Source organism: Orbicella franksi, chromosome 13 (assembly GCF_964199315.1).
Source record: "Orbicella franksi chromosome 13, jaOrbFran1.1, whole genome shotgun sequence".
Classification (NCBI taxonomy): Eukaryota; Metazoa; Cnidaria; class Anthozoa; order Scleractinia; family Merulinidae; genus Orbicella; species Orbicella franksi.
In genome coordinates, this window is record NC_138157.1 from 16,303,323 (window position 1) to 16,330,910 (window position 27,588).

At 38.9% G+C, this 27,588-nt stretch overlaps 2 protein-coding genes across 5 annotated transcripts; both read left to right on the top strand.

The window, feature by feature from the left end:
* Positions 1-994: 994 nt before the first annotated feature.
* On the top strand, positions 995-25,898 carry LOC145466825 (b(0,+)-type amino acid transporter 1-like). Of its 4 annotated transcripts, XM_081450535.1 has the most exons (13): positions 995-1,477; positions 3,230-3,360; positions 4,243-4,419; positions 15,524-16,116; positions 18,453-18,578; positions 18,938-19,037; positions 19,133-19,177; positions 20,181-20,304; positions 20,801-20,904; positions 21,387-21,483; positions 22,200-22,355; positions 23,212-23,389; positions 24,128-25,898. In XM_081450535.1, exons 4-13 carry the CDS (start codon positions 15,597-15,599, stop codon positions 24,205-24,207), a joined length of 1,530 nt encoding a protein of 509 aa, XP_081306661.1. In that variant the 5' UTR covers positions 995-1,477; positions 3,230-3,360; positions 4,243-4,419; positions 15,524-15,596; the 3' UTR covers positions 24,208-25,898. The 4 variants fall into 4 exon arrangements, with proteins under 4 accessions (XP_081306661.1, XP_081306664.1, XP_081306665.1 ...); XM_081450538.1 differs by having other exon boundaries at positions 995-3,360; XM_081450539.1 differs by lacking the exons at positions 995-1,477; positions 3,230-3,360; positions 4,243-4,419 and adding an exon at positions 8,545-10,740.
* On the top strand, positions 4,555-8,399 carry LOC145466824 (uncharacterized). Its single transcript, XM_081450534.1, has one exon. The coding sequence runs from the start codon at positions 6,271-6,273 to the stop codon at positions 7,915-7,917; it is 1,647 nt and encodes a 548-aa protein (XP_081306660.1). The 5' UTR covers positions 4,555-6,270; the 3' UTR covers positions 7,918-8,399.
* Positions 25,899-27,588: the final 1,690 nt, after the last annotated feature.

The following is a 27,588-nucleotide window of genomic DNA, read 5'->3' on the forward strand; positions in this document are numbered from 1 at the left end:
GCATTGCGTCACGAACAACACGATGTCACACCGTCGAGCCGCCGTCCTTTTTCGCGTGGATTCCAGTGATAAAGATTAGTGGTAACGTTTGCTCTGATGTACTTGTAAAACGCTGTGAAGGAGATCGTGCTTGACTTTCACAACTCTTGCTTTTGTTCTTAATGCAGTATGTAAAAGTATGTAAAATCTAGACGATTAACTTTAACTATGATTAATTGTGACATCTTAATTTTAAACTTGATCGAATTCTTGAATGAAGAGAAATCGTCGTTACTGATCCGTGTAGAATAATTAAAACAAACGAAAACCGTAGAACACGCTAATTTCATATATGCTGCGATCTATTCCTTTTCATCCAAACAGGAATTCAAGCTAAAGCTTTAGCATTTTCACGCATCGCGATGGACGCGTTCTCGACTTAGTCTGTCAACATTCTAGAGACATTTAATGTGTACCAGTACAGAAAGAATAAGTTAGATTTTTGATCCTACCATTTCCACATCTTACGATTTTCGCTCTCTGGTAAAGGGGAGGTTGATGTGTATCGTTGTCCAAACATAGTTCAGATCACTACGTGCTTTTTTTTTGTCTCGATCCCTGGTCAGACCTCGCCATCGATGCGTCATCATGCATGAATTTGATTAGTCTCCTTCGCAGCCGTTATTAGGGTCGTCACGCTCCTCCCCACTAAGTGGGGAGGAGCGTTGCGTGACGACCCTAATAACGGCTGCGAAGGAGACTAGAATTTGATGTGTACAAGGGCAGATTTTAAGCAACACACTACGAATTGTTACTACTTAAGAAATAATGGTTAATGTAAATCTTAGAACGCGCAGCTAGATGAATCACTGCGTAAAATATGTCACTATCAACAGAATGTGCCGCAGTATTACTGTCTTTTAGATACCGTAGTTTATATTATCAAATTTTTAAAACTTTAAGATGGCTCTGAAGTCTATGTGGTTGCTCAAAGGGCCACTATTTTCGAGAAAAAAAATTGCTTCCAGCTGAGTAATTTTATTGTTTCGCCAGTTTCAAGTAGTCTTGTTCCCAGGTTCTCTCTCAGAATGAACACCTTGGGAACGAGGTTGGGTTTCGGGAAACCTCGTTCCAAGGCTTTCTCTCCTCTGCCTTGTCGCTGGGGCTGGGACAAGGCAGAGAAGAGAGAGCCTGGGAACGAGGTTGCTTATCGGAAGCCTGGGTACGTTGTTTGTGCAGCTGGAACAAACTTAAAGGACTTCCTCTTTCAGTTGCCTGTATTTCCGCCCTCCTCGTTAACTGTGTTTACATCTATCTCTCTTAGAATTTGACTGTTCAAGCTGCTGCGACAGTCAGACGTAACATAGAGAAGACACGAGGAACGAGAATCAAATTGAAAGGAAAAGAATTGAAAAGCCAGACACTTTACTTGACTGGGAGAATGAAGTCACAGGATCTCTTTATGTTGTTAAGCATGGCCAGACAGGAGGGATTTTCGGTGAGATCTCGATCTTGTTATGTTTTACATTGGTTCACTTTATGTTGTTGCTTTGCTTGGACAGCCAATATCAATGCAATCGCTGGAAAGTTCAGCTGTACTGATTTTTTTTTTTATTTTTAAATTGTTATCCTTAAATGGATAGCTGTGTTTGTCGGGCGCCAACACCCTTCGATTAGCGATCAGTTTCATCAATATCTTCGTTCGCTTTGATCTTAGTCTTCGATTCAGGAGTTTTCCTTGAACTAGCTATCTTAAAAATCAGTGCTTTCTACATTTTAACTTTTTGCTTGGAAGAGACACAAGAATCTTTATCATTTTCGGGCAATTGACTGGCAGGAATGGCCTCGTAATCAAAAAGCCTGTGAAATTTAAGAATACTTAAAAAAACCTGTAGTTTTACAGTGCAATTAATTCTAAATGCGCGACTTATAGTACAAAGGTGTGTGTCTTGTCTCGTGAACTTTGTACTTCCGCTTTCGCTTGCCAAATTCTCTTACATTCTTTTGATACTGGGAAAAATATCGCTGCCGTCCTTCGGCGAAATCTCTTTACGAGTACACTTTTCAGTTTTTGCACGTGAAACATGGAGTAGTAGTCAATCGTAGATCGGATTAAAACGCCCCGAAATCGGTACAAGCAAAAGAGATTGTGAAGCTTGGTGGCAACAGAGAGTTTAAGAGGCCGTGCGCCTAAGAAACGACCGCTGTCACGCGACGACATTTTCCAGATTCAACTTTTGTTAGCAGATGGTAATTTCGAGTTATTTTCTTTTTCTGCGTATTTTTCATCTTCCTTTCTCTTTTAATTCTACGTCCTTCTACTCAGGATGGTCTTCGAATGCCTAGCAAGGTTTAAAGTGGCGTTTAACACGCTATCCACGGCCGTATTGGCAAAAGAGAAGTGTTTCGCCGAAGTAGCAGGATAACGGTAAACACGGTAACTTTGAACGCTTTCTATAAGGTCAATATACTTTGGCCGAAAAATGTTTTTCCAGAAACGTGATGTGTATCCCTCCAATGTCTGATTCATCACTGTGATTGCTTTCAAAAGCGTTGAACTTTTGAGAAATGATTATTTTAAAATCAGCTCCAACGCTCCATCTAATTTAGTAAGCAATATTTGAAACTTTATTTTTTAATCGCTTCGGCAGTTTTTTGATATTTATCGAATGATATTGCATTAAAGGGCCTTTTTCTTCAACACTGTGTAGTTTTCTCATTATTTTGCGTTGCGATAGTAATTTCCGAACAGTTTTTTGCGGGGCCTTATTTTCGGCCTGATTTTGCTGCTATCAGACGGAAAAAGTTTGCGGCTCGATATTTTTGGTTTAAAGCGAAACTGAAACAAAAGAAATTCATTTTTAACTAGTATTCGGTAACCTCTACTTGGTAAATAAAAATCGGCCGATTTTCTTTTTTAGCCGGAAATCATCGGTCGTTTCTTAGCCGCAGGGCCTCTTAAAGCACCGTTCACCGTCTATTACTTCGCACACGTGCGCATACGAGCGAGGTTGTCCTTGTCCGGAAATAGTAACAGATACTTTAGAGCACTTTTCAATGGACAGTCAAATTAGTCAGGCAATTACTTTGGTTTTGGTTTTGGTTTTATTGCGGTTAGAGATTGGCTGAGTAGTCTAATTGGTAAGTAATTGGTTCTGTTTTCGTTTTAGGACACTCAATTGAAAACCGCTCTGCTAAAAGACATTTGTATTTTATTCATCTTTCTGCTATTTTTTTGTTGTCTTTGTAGGTTTTGTTTCCTGTGAGTGAGGAGCACAGGAAACTACACCGCTGCATCAGTTTACTTGCCTCTCTCTCGAGCTGACTTGTCAACACACCAATTTTGAAGACAAGAACGGTCCATTGCGGTGTTTTTGGATGGTAAGTGTCTTTTTTGATCTTTGTCACTCATACCTACATACATACATACATACATACATACTTTATTGACTTTCCCTTTAGAGGCTTTTCAAAGACAATACAATAATAATTTAAAACTACTTAAAAACTCTAAGATTCATTAAGATTAATTAACTAGAATTAGGAATCTATAAAATCCTTAATAAGTTTACGTTTAAGATAAAACTTAAAAGCAGATACTTTCTCGAGAACCTACTACCCTCAATTTCTCTTTCATACTGTTTAGAGGTAGTTCAGATTTACCTTCGCTGAAAGTAAATATGTGTTAGTTTTGGTTTTGCTCTATCAGCTCTCTCATTGGTCCAAGAATCACGCTGTGCAAAGAGCTCTAACCAATTAGAGCGAAAATGGGGCTTGTTTCAAGCAATCCGAAAAAAAAAAGACCAATCGTTGCATTTCTTATGCATTCAGTTTTTCCCGCGCTTAGCGCAGGTTACATCAGTGAGTTTGTTTCGTTTTTGCTGTGACTGGCCATTGCGATGACTTTGGTTTTGAAAATCTGACCTATATTTGTACCAGGAACCGTACGCAATCGATATTCAGATATCCATATACTCTTCTGTTTATTCATGAATTACAGTGGAACCCCGCCTTACGGCCACTCCCTTTTATACTGCCACTTTGTTATAACGGCCACTTTATTCTGGCCCAAACAAACCTTTAATGCGGCTACCCCTCAGTTTAATAAGGCAAGAAGATTTTTGTGGCCCGTTAACGGTTGTATACATAACTGCTAGTGTTCTTTTTTCGCAGAGCCTGCAATCATAAAGATGATAGTTTCAAACCAAGATCAACGCTTATTGTTTTCATTAGCGCGTTTTTTTTTTCTTTCTCGATCGCCAGGCACGAATCACGCGGACCACTGCAGCCAACTCCAAAATTTCTCTAGACAACATGCCGTCTTCTTTAGCAATAACCCAGAGAATGGATGTAATGGCGACGACTCTTTATAAACGTTCTGGATCGGATTGCTGGAATCTCAGTTCTGAGTTACACTTGCCGCGATTTCTCACGTATCAGGTATGATTTTAGTACATTTCTTAGCTATCAGTAGATTTTGCAGATCTTAGATCCCAGCAAATTTCCCGGAGTAGGTCCCAGCTATCAACTTAAAAATGCTTCATTACTTGGGCCCTGTACCTCATTACAGGGCCACTATGGAGAAATAAAGATTTAGTTTACTTAGTTACTTTTACTTAGCTGACGGCTAGAAATTTTGACGAATTCTCAGCTATCAGTTAAACTTTACCGCTGACCCTCTTTATATAATGTCTTCTTTTATTGGCGATACTCTGACGATTTGGCGGTTTAAGCCAATTTTGAGTGCTGGTTTGCGGGTACATACACATTTATCTGGCGGTTTATGGTTAAGAAATTACCGCGCGGTTGCGGGAAATCATAAATTTAGCTCACGATTTTCGGTTTGATTTTGCGCGTTTTTGTGGCGATCATTCAAACATGGAGCCCTCAAAACTTGTACTTTTACGCTTCGTTATAAACGTCTCGAGCAATCTTTGTGTTTGTGAACAGTCCTGCCCCATTAGACGTCAAAACGTTTTGTTCGCTGGTTCCTGGATGGAGTCAGAAACAATTCGTTCTGTTCTTAAGATCTTGTGGTCTTTGTGGACAGAAATACGTTTACCGAGCTACCATCTCGTAAAGAATTTGTTAACAGTATCCTGTGAGTAAGGTGGTTTCGGTTTTTAGGAGAAATCGAAAGCGGTTTCTATTGCAGTTTTATATTCAGCAATTTCTTTATGTTTACATGTAAGAGCTTCTTAGTTCTTGGATATTGGCTGTGTCCATACTATTATGCATAATTTATCTTTTTCATTTTCCGCCTCGCGTTTGACATGTACCGCGTATACTGTACAGTTCTTTCAAAACCAACTAACACCAGCAGAATATTAGTTTTACAAACCAACGATATCACGTTGTTAATAAAACGCCGTTTACGATTGTTTCCTACTTTGTAAGTGATCCATTGAAAGTTATTGCTGCTTATCTCAATTACGGTTGAGTTTGCACGTTTTCCCTGTGGGACCGGCCCATGAAAAGAGGTATTACTGAAATACAGTAGTGCTCAAAAACGCTTAATTGGTCCAAGCAACTATGGTCCAAGTTATCATGTAATATTCTACCATTTTAGTAAGTCCTTAGTTGCTTTAATATATCTGTTAGTACCAAAATGAGTTGACTTATTTAACCGTGACTGATCTTAAGTACTAAAGGAAATGGGTTTCGTGGCCAAACACGATTTTTTCCACAAGACTCGGGCAATATGAGATTTTTTCCCCCAATTTGCGACAGGTAGAAGGCGTAAATACATTTGTCTTGGTAACCGTCCTCTGGAAAGTGCCATCTAATTAAATATAACTTAATTTCGTTTTACTGACATGTGGTTGGGTGCTTAGTTTCTGTGCCAAAGATCACCTCTTGACTCAGTTCTTTAGAGTCCAAGGAGTGCGTTAATTACATAGCCCAATTGTTTATAAATCCTGGTAACCAAACAAATCAAACAATTACTACGTGGCAATGAGACCCAATCAAGATTACCGATATTGTGTGCCTAAGCTATTTTCAAATATGTTCCAAGTACAAATCCGACGATAATTTGCATGTGGTCGGACAACAAACAATAGTGTATAAAGTGCTCAAACCAAGGGCATGCATGCAGACGCCGCGGCGGAGAGTTTTTTAATAGCGCAACGTACACTTTAAGTACGTTGCTTACAAGGCGAGCTATTTTGCATTTGTAAAAAGGTTTGAATTTGCTCAGTTGTTGACTAATTCCCATTGGTGGGCTAGCTTGTCGAGTAGCCAGAACAGCTTTAAACCTTCCTCTACAAGATTAAGCTTAGAACACGGACAATGTCGGCGAAGGGAAAAGCCAGAGACAAGAGTCTCTCAAAGCTCGGTAATCGTATGATAACGACGATGCTTAAGAACGAGAAATTAGCGGAAAAGGAGCTCGAAAAAAAGATGAAAGCTATCAAAGACTTGGAACGAAAGTCTATGGTGAAAATATGCGAAACGTCACTCGACGTGAAGTATGACATCAGACGAAAAAGAAACACACAAGATATGGAAGAACAACTCGCCGATGAGAATTTGAATGTCAATTTTACCCAGGGAAGGGTTTTACGCTCACCAAGTACATCCCGCAGGGGGAGTTTAAGGCCAGCGTCACCCAAAGAAGAAGATTTAGATGAAGCAGCGTCCATTTACAGCCGAGAGACTTCTATGTCTACGAATCCTTCGATTTTGATCAATAATGAACGAAAGGAGAACGATTCTGAACAAGACCCAGACAGCAGACGCTCATCACTTGGAAGTGTACAGACCGATGCGCCATCTCCGTGCGGGACGCCTCCGAACGAACCGCTTGCATTAGACGAGACAGAAGCTCGGAACGTGCTGGAAGTGTTTTCTCAAAGCGCACGCGGTTCTCGTAGAAGGCGAACAGCCCCGGAAATAACAGATCTTCCGCCGAAGCTACTCATTCAGCTGGCGAAAAGTTCAGTGGAGGTTAAAAGACGAGAGTCCACGCACGATGCGAGCGAGGATGACTCATTGGATCCTGCTCCACCAGTGTTGACAAGAAGACGTGGATCAGCGACGACCGAGTTGATGCAATCAAACGGAGAGAAACAAAAAACGGAGGAGCCAAATGGTCAGGACGTGAATTTTTCACCTTCTCTGCGGAAAAGGGGCTCTGCTGTAGTGGCAAACACGTCTGGCGAACGAGGAGTGAATTCTCCACCAGGATCTCCTCTTCTTCTCCGCAGACGAGGGTCTTCCTCGGTTACGAACCCCAAGCATTCGCTGTCACTAGAGTTGAGTGAAGTTCTCTTAAAGGATAAGATCTCGGAGCAATCTCAGTTGTCGCCTCGATTGAAACAACCCATTTCGCCCTTGGTTGGACGAAAAGGCTCCGGAGTCACAGCCACCCTTCGTCCTATCTCTGGCCAGCCGTTAGCTAAAGGGACAAATACGGATGTTGCGTCGGAGTCGATGTTACCAGATCTGAATGGCGCAGGGCTCACCAAGAGGCCGTCATCTCCTTCGATGCGACGGTCTCCGGTGCGAACGACCACCTCCTTAAATCGACCCTCCACCGCAAGGTCGTCTTCTTCGTTATCAGCGGATAGTGTCAGCGGAGAGGGACAGTCAGGGAATCTTCCGGGCACAGGAGAGTACGACTTGGGGCGGCGACGTGGGTCCAGACCCGGATCTGCAAGGAGTTGCTATTCAGTGCCTCCAGGTAGCCTACTATTGCCGCTAGACAGGATGCCTGGTAATTTGGCGAGTCGTCGAGGGTCATCAGAACTTTCTTCAATTGATCTGAATACTCTATCGCCGACTTCACCGCTGAGGAAGGCTATGGAAGACCCTCAAGCCACCCTTAATCCTGCTCCGGTATCTCCTAGTGTTTACAGGAGGCATTCGGGGACAGTAGAGGCTTTGCAGGGTCGTGTGGATGACTTCTTGAAAACGTTAGCAGCAAAAAGTAGTTGAAATACAGAAAAAGACAAAAAACATAATGACAACAACAAAATCGGTATTTCGGTGGCTTAGCTTCAGCTGTATAAAATTGACCTCACTGTTTGTCTTCACCGGGAAACCCAGTGGTTCATGTGGTTTGGTGGATGAAGTATTGCTTTCTCTGGCCTTGTAACTCAAGATTAAATTGGTTCATCACACCAATTTAATTTCATGATCCTTGTTTGTTTATTTATATTTATTTAAAACAGCACTTTTCACTGACAATACAAACTACACTTGAGCCGGAGAATATTACAGGCTTTGCCTCTAGAGTAAAAATATATTATTGGCAGTAATTATACAACCACTGGTTGTTAAACAACAAGTTTTAGAGTAGAGCGGCCATTTTATTATACAAGCACCATAAAAGGTCACGAAAGTGGCCTCAACGTACAGAGGGCTTTTTTAACTGGTTAAAGCCACTTTTGTATTCATGTGAGTGAAAGGAAAAACAACTCGATCGTGAAAATTATTTCTTTTTCGTCTTCATTTAGAATTTGACAGTTGTAAATTCTTTTAACGAAATGCTTCATTTTGTATTCAAAAGAAAAATTCATTTTGTACTCAAAAGAAAAAAAAGAGCAAAATGGAATAAAAAAACCTCGTTAAATACGATTAAGCGATTAACCATCAATAATTATATCTAACACCTGTATACATAAGTGTCACGATTAAGATGTTAACTACGCTGTTTGAACCCGTTCTTGTTCAAAAATACGGAAGATTCAGTACTGATCTAACGTTTTAAAATATTGTACATCATCGTAAGTAAGATACAGAACAATCTCAATCAAATACGTTTCCTTTTTTTCAAAGATATATTTACACCATGCAGGCTCCCTTGGGATTACAAATCCATTAGGGGCTTTTGTTTAATGGAAGTAGAGCAATTACAGGACTAATAGCAGAATTAAGTGTTTTATTTACTCTAACATCATCTCTGACGTAAAACACGTCTTTGACGACAGCTGCTTATCGTGTCGCACGTTTTCGTGATCTGCACGTCAACGGTTGAATCATACAATTGTCATTTGTTAGCGATAATGCTGGGGTAAACAAAACACTTGTGCTAGAAACTTGTCGATAGTTGTCATCCTTTTCAAATGGCAAGTCTTCAATTACACGAATGTTTAGAAGGAAGTGAGTCTGGTGTGAAATCACAATTGTTATGCGTCCAGCTAAAAGGGCAAAACAAAAATCACGCAAGTCCCTGGCATAATGAGATCACGTGATATAAAATTACCTTACTGATAGAGCAAATGCCAGGATACCTCAATATTCGATATGAAAGATTATTACACCTTCAAAGTCTTTAGGTAATACGACTGGCTTCTGTCCGAGGATTCTGTTCATTCTGTCCAAGCATGTAGCAGTAATGTTATCACAGTGACTTCATTTAGCGCCCTCCTTGAACGTGGTTACTAGGCATCCCTATTCGAATTAGCGCCCTCATATTACGCCCCGTGAGGGACTCCCATATATAAAGGAAGAAGGGGAGAGGAGTGGCTCGTCAGAGATTTGAAAAGAATCCCTAAGAGATAGAGGGATCTTGTTCTGTGGCCTGTGGGCGTGGCTTGAATTGCTTTTCACACCAAAGAGGCACGAATTCTAAAACAATACATTATCTCCTGTCATATTTTTTCGGTTCAATACCCAATAAGGTACCACCCAATAAGGTACCACCCAATAAGGTACCACAAAGGCTCCCGCTGTGGACCTTTTGAGGTTGAACAACCTAAGAGGTACCAAAACCTCGTTTTTAACCCCTACAAGGTATGACGACCAACCCCGTCCTTTTATAGGGGAGTCTCCCCCCGGGGATTACGTAAGCCAACGTATTTCTTTTTCTTCAGACTATAAAATTAGATTGCCCGTCCGTGGTTCACTTTCCCACTGAACAGCTCACAGTACTAAAGAACTGACTCGACTGCTACGTTATTTTCAAGTGAAACCACGAATCCGTTCCCGTTTTGTGCTGTTGTGATTTAGAATACCTAATCTCCTTACTCTTCTTATCTGGGTTTACTGCTGAGAGTCCCGGATGCCTTTGGTCAGCGCCAAGACTCAAGGAGCAAGCGCAATAAGGAACAAGGAGATTGCTGAGAAATGTTTGCTTCACTAAGTGTCCGACGGAAGGAAATTGCTGGTGGATGTCGACAAATAGTCGAGATTGGTAGAGGAGGTGTTTGAATTAGTGGCTCCCATTTCACTATAATTTCCGATTATGGCTCCTGCTGGAAACCTATTCCTAAAGCCATTTGTACCCACTGATAGGAACCAGTGGAGGAGGCAGAAGAAATATGGAAGAGGGAAAGCTGGAAGGAAGCAGAGTATCAAATTGACGCGGAGGTGATCGACCCCGTTCCCGGGCCTTTTCCCTCAGAAATTTCTAAAGGAAAAGGCCTGGGAACTAGGTTGGTAGGCGATTGTATCAGGCGTCCTTGTAAAAAGGAAGGAAGCTGGAGCGACCCGATTCAAGGTCTGGACTAAAACGATCTTGACACCAGTTTTCATAGAAAAAGCAGGTTAAAGAATACGCTGAGTAAATAAATGAATGTAAATATCAACAGGCGCGCAAATCATTTCCGTTTATCAGCAATTTACGCTGGCGGCCAGATCACCAATTGATCGCTGACCGAGCAGCCGTTTGACCCTGGGTGCTAGCTTGATACTTATCGCTATATTATGGCTCGGACTTTGATCACTCACAAGTGTTAAGGCGAGGCTATCGATTTCTATGCTCGATCCTACATTCCAAGGTTAGCGCGTTTTTCTAGGCGGAGGTCTTCTGGTGAGGTAAGAATCATTTTCTAACAAAGTTAACGCAATTGCTTTCACTTTTATTTTTCCCATATTCAAAAAAAGCGGCGTTTATTTCTTAGGAAAGCCAGCTCGTTATCGGTTTGCCTTTATTATTATTTTTTTAATTACGAAGAAAAAAAAAATTCACCAAAAAATGACATCTTCAGCTTATCTTCTAGTCTGAGAACGTTCAACATGTTCAAGAACCAAACAGTATTTTTTTTTCTACGTCCAAATAAAATCATTTTATTTCAAGCTGTTTCTGCATTAAAAATCAGGTCAATCCAAATTTTCATGGCTATGTATATATATTTGCAGTCGATCGATCGCAGCAATTTTCACAAGAAAATAGAAAATTTAAAATTAACTTAAACTGATGCCTATGAGTTGCGGATAACATAATCAGAAATTTCTGTACGGCAGGGAACCGATAACTTTTGCAGAATCTCTTTCGGCCGCGGTCTCCGGAACTCTTTCAAAAAAAATATTTTGACCACCAAAAAAAAAAAAAAAATGCAAATGAATCAAATATTGAGCCAAACCCACTTCTCTCTGAACTTTTAATTCCAACATTACATGTGGAATTTAATTTTTGTACACAACTTCACGAGTTGTGATCGGCGGGAAAAAAAATCGATTTTTCCTTTTGACAGGCTTTTGTCAAACGAAAAAAAAAAAAATGTAAAAGAGGCCAAGGTCCTTGTGTATTATCTGCCGTTTAAGATAAGGTGTTTTGCGGATGCATAACAAGGCCTTCGGAGTAAATGTATATTATAATGAAGCGACCAATAGTACGAAAGTAACTAAAATTAACAATCAGTTCAATTCAGCCCAGATGGTTTTAATTGTGGCAGTTTGACACGCGATCCAATAAGCCTGTAAACCAAATTAAAACTTTTTGTAGTTTTACACCTTTGACCTATTTCTGCAAAATTTACAATCATAAAGGAAAGGGTAATTCTGTTAGTTTTCGCCGAATCTGTAAAAAAGGTGAAACACATGGCAGAGTACTTTCAGTTGGCTCTAAGATAGAGAAATGAATATTTTAGTATCTGAAGAATTAAGATGAGAGACTTCAATTTTCTTCCGAGTGATATTTGTCGAGCATTAGGTGTTCTTTGGCGGGAAAGCGATGCCCTGTCAGAAACTGTTCAATCACCATGACTTTCAATTAAATGAGACTTATTTATTTCTCAAACATTTTCTAAATGATGTAGTCCATTAAAATCAAGGTTGCACTGCGATTGCAATCTATCAGATCTACTTTGGAGGATTGGCGTGAAAAAAAAAGTCAGCCGCGGAGAAAGCGACAAAGTAGCGCTGAACTTCCAACATGATATTGATTATGGTTGAATCCCGCTGACCGAGCTGAGGGCTGTGCGGAAGTGTAGACAATAAATCTCTCAGGTCAAACCAATGCGAGATGCGTGTATGAAAAGTCGGGTAGATTAGCAGAATACATAAATATACGATTTTAAAACGAAGTCTTCACAGAAGAAATAACTATAACCATTCAGCAATGTAGTATCGCAGCCGGAAACCGGCTAGAACGGCGAACAATTCTTCTCATTCCGCTGGTTTACCGGTGGATAAGTCATATCGGCTTCACTGCTTTCCGACTGAGCTACTCGGTATGTTACTCTAATTTTTTTTATTTTTGCAGCTGTTATCGAGTTTATGTCAATGCTTTCATCAACCTCTTACAACGATCTCTGGCAAAACTGACAGCTCGGCCCTGATATAATGAAAGAAATTGTGCGTTGATTAAAATTAATTGTTAAAATTTATTTTGCAAAGCTATTATTTTAGTCATGTTTGTGTTGGGCCCTATATGCACGAAGAGCACTTTTAAAGTTGATGATCTACGACACATACAGTACACAGCTTAAGTCATTTTAAAAACGGAAGCTCTCTTGTTCGCTGCTTGAGGTAAAAAGGATTATTTTACAATTTGTCATCTATCATATAGTTTGTGGCCAATCCATCGTCCTTTCTCGCTCCTTGTCTTTCAAATGCAAATCGAATGTAACAGGTGCCACTTTGGCATGCAAATCCTCGCGGGAACACTTGAAAAATTTGAAACCGGCCGCATTTTTAAATTAAATTTATCTCTCGATCTCACAATTTGGGCACGAAAAACCATGGGAAGTAATCTGGCCCACGCAAACTGGTCATTCGAGCTCGTTATCTCAAGGGATGGAGTGGTGCTCAGAAAATGCATGAGTACTTTCCATTCTGCCAAAGAGAAATTTGAGTTTAGCGAAGCCGGACTTGCAATATTACGCCCTTCACTTGATGCCGTGCACACTGATAAAGACTACGAAGGCTTCTCTGACAAATAGCAAAAGCACTGGCAAACACTGGTACCAGAAAAGTTTCGCATCCTATCTGACAAGGTGGGCCTAAATGGTTGTACGGTACCCGCTATGTTTTCCAGAGAACAAAGAAATTTAGTTTTTACATGAAGTTGCTGTGCGTTCAGTTCCTTTGCTCATCTTATTTCACGGTGCATTCATGAAGTGCTCTCTCAGCAGACTCAGTACCTTATGCTACGTATTTTATTTACGTACGTACGTTAAGCCAACTTTTTTTCATCTGTGCCTCGGAACTTCGTTCTGTATTTGTTTTGGTGACTCGTTCGGTCTCTTATTTTCGCCCCACCCCATAGTGCCGGTCTCGCGACAATACGGTGTTGGTTGTTGATGTCAGTAAGTGGTTTCTCCATGCCCACTGGCTTGTAGTCTGACTGTTAATTAAACGACTTGTAAAAATATAAACATCAAAACTTTACTAGCTGTCGTTTGATTCTTGGCTACGTACGGTTTCCTGGCCATTGTATATGTTAATCCTTCGCAGGTATCTGTTGATTGTTTTCTCCTTAGAAACGTCCATTGCATGCATGATCTATCTGCATCCGATTCTGATTATGTTCGATTCAAAACTCTGTTGCAGTTTTGCCTGGGTAAGAAAATGACTGACCAGGGTCTGCTTAACGAAAAGCTTTCTTGGGTTCCTATAAAAGTTTTTCACACCATCAAAAGCGCCATGACTTGTTTTCACTTTTGTTAAATTCTCACGTCCTTGTCTCATGGCGAAATGCATTCCTTCTACCTAAATTGCGCCTGTTATTAAACTCAAACCGAACTGAAAATGGTGAAAAACAACAAATAACTCATCTGACAGGAAAATAAAAGTCAGTAGTCTACTAGGCGGAAAGCCAAGCTGTGAAAATTACAGGTGAAAAGTCCCTCCCTTAAACACTGGTGTGGCCTGACGCTCTCACATGGGTGTGGTCAATTTGACCTGGTCTGTTACTGAATACTGACCATCCTCAAACATGAGTGTCGTCGAATTTTACCTCTTGGCCCCTGGTACTCTCACTCACACAGCTGAGAACAACGCGAGATTTTGGTAACTTTGAAGTCTGTTTTAAAAGGTTCCTTTTCCGCAAAGTTCAACATTTAATAAATTAAGGTCTGATACAACATGCGAAGTGATTTTTCTAGAACATATTTTGGTTTTCTATACTTGTTTGGTGAAACTAAGCATTACTAGGCCGAGTTGACTTCTTATTGCATTCTCTTGCATATTGTTCTGGGAAATTTGACCCTTTGAGGAGTACACGTTCTCAAATAATGATTACTTTAAATTAACCAAGTGGGGTCTTAGTGGCTTATAAACACGCCAAATATTGCTATAAAAACAACGACCACGAGGGCGAAAGTTTTGTTTTGATAGTCTGCATCAGAATAGATCTGCGCATGATATCTAATCTGTCTAATTTTCCCTTTCTAATCTTCCTTTGTTGAAGATCGACTTACTCTGCAAATCATTATGTTTTCGTACTTTTGTTACCAAAGAGAAGTGTTTTGGGCATTTTCGGCATTTTCGAATGATAATTAACTGTCAGGGACCATTTTCACTAATTATGAAGACCTACGAAACTGAAACTTTTTTCACAAGGTTTCTTCGATTCCTCATTGTTTCATCAAGGAAACATGAAGCTAAGCTTTTCACGCTGTCGATAAAGTTGTATGCATGACCTCGGATATTATTGAGCGGCTTCGTCAACAAACTGAACTCTGTGGGTGATCGCCAACTGGATTTTTTCCAGTAAGTCGAGTTACTCTGGTGATATGATGCAATGTTTGGGTTTGTGAAAATCACAAAGCACGTGAGTGTTTAGTCAAAGGAAACCCCAATTGTTTTCGGCAATGTTCGATTCTTGAATAAATTAATCTGTTGTTTTCAGTTTCACTCACTTTTGCCTTATTTATTGGCAGAAATGAAAAGTTATGAACAATTATTCCGTGAGTAGTTTCGAGAAAATTTCTGTTTTCAGGGAGGTATCTCACGTGAATTTCATGCGTCAGTGTTTACATTGAAAGGACGGTCAAAGTGCAGTGACAAAAGGCGATTCCTCGACCAATCACAGACGAGCCGCTTTTCGTGTTGATGAATATTTAACCTTAAGTTTTCCCGCGCAGAGTCAAAAGACACCCGGTGTTTTCTTTGGGAAACGAAGTTCGAGAGTTGGCTTGATCTCGTATTTCGTATTCAGTAAGTTCGATGGTTTAGTTTTGAAGACATTGAGGTTTTTAAGTTTAGGGAAATGGTTATTAAGGCTGTTTCACGAAGTTCGCTTTGAAGATGTCGACAATTTCGAAGTAGTTTTCGCTTGTCGTGTCACACGCGTACACGTGGGGACCAGTCCATTCATATAGTAACTTGAACGGTTTTGTTCCTTCAGCAGTTATATATAATTTTCATTCTACAGGAATTTAGAGGAAACCTCAGCCTTGCGGTGAGAGCGGAGTCCCTTGTAACCTCTGCCCTTCAACTTTGCTTCAATGGCTTCGAAAGCAGAAGAAGCGGCCGCCGTACAGCCGCTAACCGGCGATCATGGCGACAAAGAAACGAACGGAGACGCTCTCCCGGCAATTGAGGACAACAGATCGGTTGGCCTTAAAAAAGAAGTTACCCTGCTCAATGGTATTGCTCTTGTTGTCGGAGTGATCATCGGCTCCGGGATTTTCATCTCTCCAACAGGCGTGCTCCAAAGAACAGGCTCGGTTGGTATGAGTTTGGTCGTATGGGCCGGCTGTGGTTTCCTCGCGCTTTTGGGTTCTCTCTGCTACTGTGAAATGGGTACTATGATCCCCAAATCTGGTGCGGAATACTCCTATCTGTACGAAGCCTTTGGTGCTCTCCCCGCCTTCCTGTACAGTTGGACCCTCGCTCTAATCATTCGGCCATCCTCCCTTAGTGTGGTCGCTCTGACTTTCGCACGCTATGTGAGCCAACCTTTCTTTCCCGATTGTGAGATCAGCCCGATCCCTGTGCGAAAAATCTTGGCAGCGACTTGTCTGGGTGAGTTTTATTAACATTTCGTGCAAAGCCCTATAAACCTATAAGCTTATGGTGACTTGTTCTAGTTTCTCTGTGTTGTAAAACTTGAGTGTGCCATGTTTTGTATAAAAATCACTGGTGATTTTGAGCCAAAATTTTTCTTTAATGAAAATATTTAGATTGGCATCCTCTTCGGTTCGTACCGGATACCATTTTTCGCATTGTCCAAATTTTGAAGTCGAAACTTCTCGTTTTACTGTTTACAGCGTAGCGGCAAATTTCGTGTTTTTGTTGTATTGCATCAGCTAAAAAACGTGGCTTTCGTAATTTGCATAACAGACTTAATTCGGGCGAAACCATTTCATTGTTTGGGGAAGATAATTGAACTAGAACAATAATCAGCTATTGAATGACGGAGAAGTAAGCTTCATATGTCTGATCTCGCTTTTCACTTGCAAAATTTTAGCTCCCTAAAATTGAGAGGGGTAGAGTTTAAACGCAATTTTATACGACGGGGCAATATTGCCACGAGTTGTCGATCACTGGAATGACCCCTTGACAATAATTGATATTGTAGGTCGAGTGTAGTGAGCAGTTGTCGCTCTCTAGTCTAACGTCTACTGAAATTTGCATACTTTACCGCTTTGATACTCAAGAAAAGCCTCATGCTTGGAAGAAAATTCATAACAACAATTTTATTTTCACAATTATTTTTATGAAGACAATTTTTGTGTTAAGTTAACGTGCCGTGACCTTAACTAACCAGTCCATACTGCTTTTATCACATGGCTAAGATGTGACTATATCCCATGTTGAAAAGAATTGGTGTTCTGATAGCATGTGAGTGGGGGAAACCCATACAATTAATGATCCTTAAGATAGAATAACGCCAAAAAAGTGATAAATAAAAGTGAAAATTAATATAGAGAATGTCTGAGAAGGATTAAGATAGACTTGAAAGTAGCAATTTTTTTTCCTGCTGGAATTAAGAAATTTTTTCCCAGATGACCCTGACACAGCTCTTTTAATTAAACAACTGTCATAAATTATTAATAAAAAAACAGCTTGTTTTGAAAAAAATGTGGGTGTAGAATTTGTTGCTTGTGAAAAATTGTATAAATGAATATGTTTACTGATAAAACCGCTGCCAGTTGTATGTTGTAAACAAGTACTTCTGTTTCATTTGGTTGTCCAAAGATCTGGTACCGAAAAAGTTTCGATAAATTACATGCCGACGTACTCCCCAGTGTTTTTGCTAGGGGTTTGTTCCCCAAACCTTGAAATCCTTACTCTATTTTAGAGGAAAATCTGTGATTTCCCATATTTTCAGACCTGGACAAGTAGCTCTCGAATGGAAAGGTACTTGCCCAGAAGGAGAATCTACTTGTCCTGGATGACCAGATGGCACTTTTTTCGAGCCCTGCTGAGTCAAAATTCAATACCCATTTCAGACTTGTAAAATTAGTACAAGAGCTAATATATGACCGCACATACCTACGTAGCCTATACATGTATAAGGGAGTACTCTCCCCCCACTTGGAATTACATGTCAGTAAAAGCTTGTGAATAGTAATTTGTTAGGTGGTTAATTATTTACAGTTTGACTAAATACAGTTTAAAGACTACATGTACATGTACTTGTATGTTAATGTAATATTGAAGTCTGAGTTGAATTTACTAGAATAGGACATGGCTACATGTAAATTTCTTTTTTAAGTATTAAAATTTACCCAACTAAGCTTGTTTTTGAGTTGATTATTCAAAACAATTTTTATCCTCAAACGAGTTTAGTGAGGGAAGCTTAGATGCATATACAAAAGAATTTTTCAATTGGGAGCCATTTATTAAAAGGGTCCATATATTTGATACAATTTAGCATTAAAGAACTTTCTCACCTTACAAAAATATGCAATTCAATTCATTCATTCCAGCTGTACTTCTCCCAGGTTTTATGCACTCCAGGGTGTAAAATACTAAGAATACATTTTTAAAAAAACCTTCTGAACTCACAAAACAATATTGAATTGTGGCCAAGTCACTGAATTCTTTATTAGTTGTTATTGTAATTAATTTGTTTTGAGAGAAGACCCCTGGAGAATTTTACTTACTACTATAAAGAAACTGTCTAAAAATAGATGGTAAATTTGTTGTTTTTTATTCTGCTTTTTGGAAACAGCTTCAACTATTTGTTGTCTCCCAGATATTGAGGTGGCTATGAAAATTTTACAGTTGAAATGCAGTTTAACTATGTTCAGACACCAAATGGATGCCTTTTGTGGAAACATTGCTCTTGCTATACTTTCTAGTCACAAACTCAGATTATAGAAAGATAACTCCTCTTGTTTTCTTTGTTTTAGCACTGACCATGTTCATAAACTGTGCAAGTGTGAAATGGGCAACACGTATACAAGACACCTTCACTTTTGGAAAACTTATTGCTCTGGTAATCTTGATTGTAATTGGCCTCATAGAGATTGGATCAGGTGAGAATGTTATTTTAAATTTCAGATTGAGTTCCAAGCAGTTAGACACCTTCATGCGTAAAGGGCTTATGCTAACTTACTGACTTCTTATCTGGCCTTGAGACAATACATGTAACTCCTTATCCTCTGTGTTTGCATTCACGTTTGTCTTATGCAGTGTAAATGTACTTGTAACTTGGGATGATAATAGGGAAGAAAGATTTACAGATGAGTTTTGGCTTTGTTTAAAATGCTCCCAAGCAGGCCCCTTATCTTTCCCTGTCTTATATTTTGGGCTGGCAAATTAGATAGTTAAAAATGCTTATTAGCAGCCATTGTTTTTAACCCTGATATAACTATCTATGACTGCTTCTTGATAGGTAATGTTCAGAACTTTGAAGGATCCTTTGATGGAACTACTTCCAACTTGGCAAATATTGGACTGGCCTTCTACTCTGGTCTTTGGGCGTACGATGGATGGTAAGTTGGTGTGCAAAGTGTTCTTTTGTGTGCCCAACTGTCATTTATGTGGTAGTGTCAAATAAATTCTTTTTTATTTTATTTTCATTAAACAGGAACAGCTTAAATTTTGTCACTGAGGAAATGAAGAATCCTGCAAGGTGAATAACCATTGTTTTATCATGTGCAGTGATAAACTTTATAATAGATTAAGCACAGTATAGAGTATGTTTTTTTTTAACTAGATAAAGTCTGCATTTGAACATAGTGGTCCATCAGGCAGATGCTTATCTCTGGTTCCATGGCATTACATTGGAACCTCACCTTATGGCCACCCCGAAATATGGCACTGTTATTCATGGTTATTCTTACTGACCACTTTCATGCAAGTCTTTAGCCCGTTAATATACCCACATCGTTATTATGGCCACTTTATTCTGGCCCAGACAAAAGCTTAGTCAGTCATTTTGTTACTTAAAGAACCCCTTTAATGAGGCCACTCCATTAATACATCCTCAGTTGGTGACCGGATGAATGGGGTTCCACTGTACTAGTAAGAAGTATTACTCCTCCCCCTGGATGGCACGCTAGTTTATTGCAGGGTTACCACAAGCATTCAATTCAGTTATACACTTGAGTGGAGAGTGGAATTGTGAGATTTAAGTGTCTTGTTCAGGAACACAATATGATGTCCCTGGCCAGGGCTTAAACCTGAACCACTCAATCTACAGTCCGGTATAGTAACAATTAGGCCACTGCCCTACTTAGTTTTCTTGCAACTGGCAAAATCCCACCTTTGGTGTCCATTGTTTGCCGTAAATCAAACATGAAAGGGATCATCTTGCAGTTGTTGCAAACTTGAAATTTTTTTAGTTTATTCATTAAGGAAAAGGAGAACATTCACTGTGGAGTCTGGAATTCCTGAGTCTTCGATTTCTGTAACTTCCCAACAAGTCAACCAAAAGTAAATGTAGTTTCCTTTGAATTTGTTCACCCCGAATTCAAACTTATCAAACTTACGTTTTTATGAACCAAGTTTCTTTTCTCTTTGAAATGTGAGAAATCAAGTTCCACTGGAGGTGAAATATGGTTCCTAATAATTGTTACATTTTCTGTAATAACAGTCTAGGAATTAACTTTTTATTGTTCTTTCACAATGTACAGAGATCTTCCACGTGCACTCATGATTGGAATTCCTCTTGTGACCATCGTATATTTGTTGACCAACATTGCTTATATTGCTGTGGTTGGAGGAGAGAGAATTCTGACATCAGGTGCAGTTGCTATGGTGAGTGAATCTGTTAGCAACATGACATGTGCATGTTGATTTGTTATGGTATGCACTTTGGGAAATAAACAAACAAGAGTAGTATTTACATAGTACAACCCTTTTTGAAATTTCTCAAGTGAGGAGAATTTACCCAGAGCATCACAAAATATAGTGTTCTGTATTTTATTGAAAAAAGTGCATTTAGGAGCATCATGGCAGTACTTCTTGGTACATGTCATTTATGCAAGGACCTCCTTATTAAAATGCCATGAATAATTTCAGAATAGATCAAGTGAATTCAGGGAAGCACTCTTTATAAACTCATTTGCCAAATGACAACGAGAAAATGTCAACAAAAAATATAGCCACTTTGAACCAATTCAGTTTGATGATTCTTCATTGTGAGTGAATGCAGCACTTGTAAGAGGGCGGCACTCTTTCATATCTTGGTGCATAATCAGGGAGGGTGCTTAAATACAGCATTGTTACATAAAGTGCATGTTTTTATATACAGGTGGTTGGAGAGGAAAAGATGGGTCCTGTCGCATGGTTCATTCCCATCTTTGTTGCATGCTCCACATTTGGCTGTGTGAATGGTCTGGCTTTCAGTGGTGCTAGGTGAGTCAAATCTTGTTGCAAATATTAGTGTGGCTGTTTAATTTGATGTCTGTCCTTTCCAAACCACAATTCTAGTCAAAATTAAAATGCTTTACACTGTGTCCAAGGATCTTTCTGATGCACTCTGTTGTAAGGAATAATAGAATGTTGTTTGATTGTGTACTACAGTAAGCTTGGTTTTCCCTTGCACTCTTGAGTGGACGACCAGGAATCACGCCATTATTATTAATTAGCACATAATTTTAAACTATGTAACTTGGACATGTAGGCGCATTGATCATCTTTGTGAAGGTGGCCAAGATATAGAATTTACATCTAAGTAATTCCCAGATGGTGCCACAGTTCAACATTTTAGCACAATGTAATTACATTTAATTACATGTAAGTTTACATCAGAGTAACATGTCTGGCTCAGTACTAAGTACATTGTACAGAACCGCAATTTGTAACCTGGTAACTGATTTGTAATCTATGATCCACAGGCTGGTTTTTGTGTCAGCTCGTAATGGCCACATGCCTAAAGTACTTGCCATGATTCACAAGACACGCAACACTCCTATGCCTTCCATTGTGTTCTTGGTAAGCAATAAGGCCCCCTATATATATATTTTTTGTTTCTTGACAGTAAGCATTTCTTCAAGTTTCAAGTTAACAAAATACATTTTTAATGGAGGTATTCTATTTGGCCAACATTTCCAAATGACAGTTTGCCCTACATGGAGGAGCCATCTCCTGTCTTCTCTTTTCTAGTGTCCTTGAAAAGCTAATATTTAAAATAGAAGCATTTTTATTTGCGAGAGCTTTGTTTGATTAGAGTATAGACAGACGTGAGGTAAAACTGAAGTAAAATGAAACACCATGCAGAAGAGATTACATGTATGGAACCTATCTGGGTGTTTTCCTTTTGTTGCAGAGATACAATTAAGGGAACATTTCTTGTCATAATTATTGGCCAGCAATTGCTTGATCATGAGCAAGCAGTGCAGAAAACAGAAATATTGGATACTCTCAATTTTTTCCCCCTCATAATCAAATCATGGATTGCTCCCTCTTGGTGTAGAAGACATACATGTAGGACATGTGACAATAGAAAACTGCCCTACAAACCTATTGTTTTTATTGTTTTCATGGTTCTTTTGTCTTTTTGTTCTCTGTTGTTTTATGTCAACTGTGTCTTCTACACCAAGTAAGAGCCAGAATATTTGTTGGTTACAACCCTGCTGCAATTTCTTTACAGCTTGCATAAATAGTTGTCAAGATTTTAGTTCTCGTTTGTATTTTGTACTTCATTGCAGCATGTAATTGCCATGATTATGTTGATTCCGGACTCCAGCAGTTTCAGCACCCTTGTCAACTACTTCAGCTTTGCCGCATGGCTATCGTACTTTGCAGTCTTTTCAGCTCTGCTCTACCTCAGGTGGAAACGTCCACAGGCATACAGACCTTACAAGGTACATGTATTGCATGCGTAGTCTTTTGCTGTCAATACTGAAACGCACTTCATTTAAGAGATTTTCTGGTGTGGACACAATGGACACCAAAGGTGGGATTTTGCCAGTTGCAAGAAAACTAAGTAGTGCAGTGGCTTAATTGTTACTATACCGGGCTGTAGATTGAGTGGTTCAGGTTTAAGCCTTGGCCAGGTTGACATATAGTACACTGTACCTTGTAAAGTAGGATGTGGCTGATGCCCACTGAGTCGTAAAAAGAAATAATAATAATGATAAATATAGTTTTTGATCACTTCCCCCAAGGAGATTTCTAGGGCTACTACAGAAAAAACTGTATATAGACATACTGGAACAAATATTGTAAAATTGTAACATGACATGGTTAGAAATCCCAACTGGTAAGAGGCAGACCAGTTGGCTGTTTTCAAGTGTGGCTGAGGAGTTGAACTCAGGACCACTAAGAACTGTGTTGGCAAGTGGTCAGAACAGGATTGACCCTGTGACTTTCAGATTGAAACTCCAGGGCTGGGTTGTTCAAAGCCTGATTTAGCTGACTCCGGATTAGTGAGAATTTTGATTTCAATTTTGTAACATTTCATTCTGTTTATGTTGTTTGTCCTTCAGTTTTGAGTTCGAATAATCTCCAACCACACAAAATATAAGCAGTGAAACACACTTTTATACAAAAAAATTACACTTCAGTTAACTTTTAATCCTGGGTTGGCATTAACTGGCTTTCAAACAACCTGGCTTGCCAACACTCTAACTGCTGAGCTAAACTGTCTCTTCTGAAGTAAGGAGAGTGTGATATACATGTAATGATGTACCAATATTATCTGTATTTTTCGTGCTACAGGTTTGGCTGATTGTTCCCATAGTCATTGCCATAGCGTCCCTATACTTGTTGATCACTCCATTTTGGCAGGAGCCTGTGGAGTCTTCCCTTGCCCTCATCTTTATAGCTCTTGGTATTCCTGTTTACATCATATTTGTTTGGTGGGACAAAACCAGACATGCCTGCTCTGGATTTTGTGGTTAGTATTCATTAGTATATAACATCAGCTAGAGAAAGAACTAAGGAAACCAAGTGCCGCTTTATTTTGTTCTGGGTCACCAACAGTTATGATAAACTCGGCAGCAAAAATTTGTTCTCTTTAAAATCCTGATTGAGGTCTTATGATGTTAGGTAGGTTTAGAAAACAGCGGCGCTACTTAATATAGACTAGCAACCCATCTAGGCTAAGAATGAGATTAGGTATACAGCTGTAGTTGATACAGATCACCTAGGAATTTTTTTGGCTAGGAGGATCACCATAGGCAATGGAAATACTAAACAGTGTTGCAAAGATAATGCAGTCTCTAATTTTTTTTGTTGTTGTTCAAGAAAACTTACATTGAAACCAGAACCAACTACAGTGTAAACTATTAAACATTTTATATACATGTATTACTGAATTTCTTTTTATGAACAACAAATTAAAATGCACTACATTTAGCACCACAAATATACATGTAAAACAACAAAGGCAACTCTGGCAACCAAGGGTTTCATTAACGTTTCCAGCAGGAGGGTAACTGGTTTTCACAGGCGGTCAAAACTATTTGAACTGAACTTCTTTATAAGAAAAACTATCTGCGACATGGTCAAAGCAGACAGCAAAATTCTGTTCACACTGGGTCAATTTGCCTAGTACCCAGTCCTTAATGAAACTCCTGGGCAACCATCATTTTCTAATAATTATTCATTTCTAATGGCTTGCCTCTGTTTTCAGGACGATTCACCTACAACATGCAAAAGATCTTCAACATCTCATTAGCAGAGTCTCCTGAAGAAACTCTGTTTGAAGATTAAACCTTCACTGGTATCCATTCCAACATCCAGTTGAAACCAAGAGAGCTTGCACATAACAATTAATTTATCCATACATAATTTATGTTTACTGTAACGTAGTTCCATTCATTGCTATGCTGCTCAAAAGCAACATAAGGCAGGCTCTCTGTGCCTGTAACTTGCTCTAGTTTTGTGTTGATTCATATATATTTGTATTTCTACAAGACTACGTTGAATATTGTAGTTTTAACTGAAAGGGAAATTCATTTTACCCTAATTAGTGTTAGTGAGATTTGGTTCAATCTATGATATCTTTCATTATTTATGTTATAAATCATTTTAGGAAATCCTTCACTTAGCATTGTTTGTTAGGTAGTAATTTGCAAAATGGACAAAATTTGAGAATTTTGTTTCAATTTTGAACTTACATGTATGATAATAACATCGCAAGGCATCCATTTAACTGGTCACTGACACCCTGCTTTCATTCATTATTTTAGAATTATATTTTTGACATGGAAGATTGATTGGACTCAATTAAATTTAAGTTTTTAAGGAGGGTATCCTTTTTTCACTGAAAAAATCTTTTTTTTTCTCGCTAGTGGTTTTGCTGCATTTCATAGAAAATGTTAATTGCTCCATTCATTTACTTGAATTGTTGATTTTGGTTAGATTTTCCTTAAAGATTCAAATTGTACTCTAGCAGATTAGCCCTTAATCGTGTGATTTAATATTATAATCATGTATGCAATATAATAATAAGTTCCTAGAAAATTAGCTGTGGAAATGATTTGAAGTTAACTTAGTCGATCAAAAAGGATGAACTCAACTTCCTTCTTACAATTATTGACAATTACGTACGTGTTAGTATATGGGAAGAATTTACTGTATTTAAAATCATATGAAGTGAGCCTAGACACAAAGATCACTTTTGATTCATCTAGCTCTGTGTTACTGCAATCATGTTCTACAGACGTACATGTATACTTATCGACGCTATATTATAGTATATACCCTACTTTAACTCAATCCTGGTCAAATCGGGAATATACATTTTTGTGAGTGGCTGACTTCCTGTGATCCAGTTTGGAAACTCGTACATTGATTACCTGGAAATCTTAAAAATAGGATTCAAACTATACGACGTCGTGTTTGGCAAAAGACGTCCCATTCATACATGGTCTTGTTTATTCACTGATTTGGTGTCTTTGGAAGGGATTATTCACTACAGGTAATAATAACTAGTATTTTCGTTTGGAGACAAGTTTCAGTATGTTGTAGAAAGTTGATATGATAGGTTATTGCTAGAAAAAGGTAGAAAAGTTACGTTTAGGACAAGTATGAATGACTTTTAGATTACATGAATTTCCACTAGGAAGGTAGTTTTATTTAGTTAAAATTATCCTCAAGCCATGATTTAGCCGTTTTTAATTAGTTTAGTCGTAAGATTTTAGTCAAATTGATTCATCATTCAAGATATGTTAGGTCAATTATAGAAAATTTAGTCGAGTAAGGAACGGTAAAGTAGCTGCGACTTTACTCTGCAGTTTGGGATGATAGTTACTGAAAGCTTTTGCAAGTGTAATGTTTTACACTATTTTTTCCTTGACTTATTGAAACAAACTGATACAAGTGACTTGTGAGAAAATGGAAAGGTTTTATTTAAATAAATAATAAACTGCGACAGAATTCGTTCTAGAGGAGTTTGAAAAGTGTTTACGAAACTCGCGAATAGGATTGAAAAGTCGGATCACAGTATTTAGCTTAAAAACAGAGTTAAGTTTTATTTAATTAAGAATTAATGTAAGTGTTCAAGAAAACTGTGTTTATAGTTGTCAAGGTGAGGTTATTAGTCAATACGTGAAAACATTTTAGTATGTTTTCGCGGCGTTTGGTCGATCGCACCTTCGTCGAGTCGGGTCTGGCAGAGTCGGGCTGAACCGTGCCAAGTCGTTACCAATCGAGTCGGGTCGAGAGTAGTCGTGTGCGCTCGATCTTTGTTCGGGATACTTCGATATACGAACTCCGAAGACGGTATTCCTTTTAAATTGAACATAATTCTAAAGCAAAGTGGAATGAAACATTAGAACATGTTTAGATAATCTCCTTTGTAGAGTTAACTGAAAATCGAGCCCTCGTTAGCTCGTATGTTCGTCTTGTTGCTTAATAGTTTTTAAGGGAAACCTCAGTCCTTCAGACCTTTGTGATACCCTCACCTTGCCTAATCATATGCTCTAGGATATTTTAAGAAAACCTGTGTCTAATACGTATTTAAAGATAATTGATGTTGTGTCTAACTTTATGTACATAATCTAGTGAAAGTTATTTATGTTTTTGCGACGTCGCTTTGAATGTCAGAAATATATCTAACACCAGGGCTGTAGCCAGTATGAGTCAAACCGAAGCACTTGCTTCAGTTTTTTGTTTTTGTTTTGAAGAAGAAAAGTGAAACAATGCTAAATACCTAGGAAGAGAATTAAATCATGGACATAGCCTCAATCATAACTTTTTCTAAATACCTAGGAAGAGAATTAAACCATGGACAGAGCCTCAATCATAATTTTTTCTGGTTACGGCCCTAATTATAAGCGTATGAAGATTATGCTAAGCTGTTTTGCTGCTGATTAAAGTCAAAATTAATGTGATGTGATTTGTTTTACTGAAATGGCTCATGGAAAAGATAGATTTTCAATCACTGAGAAGAGATCTAAACGTTTATAAAAGGCGATGAAAAGACCTATCAGCTGTGTGGCTATCTGTCAATCGGAATTGAAACCAAGGCAAAACGAAGAAATGCGACGAAGTGAAAAATGGGTGTTTTAGAAGTTTCTTTAACACTTCCTGAAGAAAAGCGATCCGGAGGTTGCGGGTTGAAATCGGAAAACAATTCAAAGATTTTCTTTGTCCCGGTTTGTTTAATTTTCTGTTTTCTTTCTTGGAACAGTAGTCCCGAGGGATGTCATTGGCAATATTCAATTATACCATAAGTATTTCCGCGGTTTTGTGGGTGCCAGGCGGCTTGGCGTTCTTTGCTCAACACTGAAGAATACTGTAGAAGAGAAGCCGTGTCACTCTTCGCTGGCGAGGCCTTGGCACGAGGAAAAGGTAGCACTGGAGACACGATTTGATTGGCTAGATTCTTAGACTAGGATTTTCACTAAGGCCTAGTTCACAATAGCGACATAACCACATAAACAACGACATAAGAAGGTCGTTGTGTTTGCAGTACTGTGAACATCCTGACATAATGGCATAGGAGCAACATAACAGCATGAACATAACGACAAGGAAATCACCTGATCTTTTCCTTGTGCTTTTATGGCGATGTTGACATTGCGACATAAGCTGCTATCTAGTCCTAATTCAGCGCAGATTTCATTCCTAAAATGTTCACCCGTTGAT

What these genes read in the sequence shown, in the direction of transcription:
- LOC145466824 (XM_081450534.1), top strand. Translation starts at nt 6,271, where the DNA reads ATGTCGGCGAAGGGAAAAGCCAGAGACAAGAGTCTCTCAAAGCTCGGT.
- LOC145466825 (XM_081450538.1), top strand. Translation starts at nt 15,597, where the DNA reads ATGGCTTCGAAAGCAGAAGAAGCGGCCGCCGTACAGCCGCTAACCGGC. An exon ending in TGCCTTCCATTGTGTTCTTG is followed by an intron (nt 21,484 to 22,199) that starts GTAAGCAATAAG and finishes ACTTCATTGCAG; the next exon opens with CATGTAATTGCCATGATTAT. An exon ending in TGCCTGCTCTGGATTTTGTG is followed by an intron (nt 23,390 to 24,127) that starts GTTAGTATTCAT and finishes CTCTGTTTTCAG; the next exon opens with GACGATTCACCTACAACATG.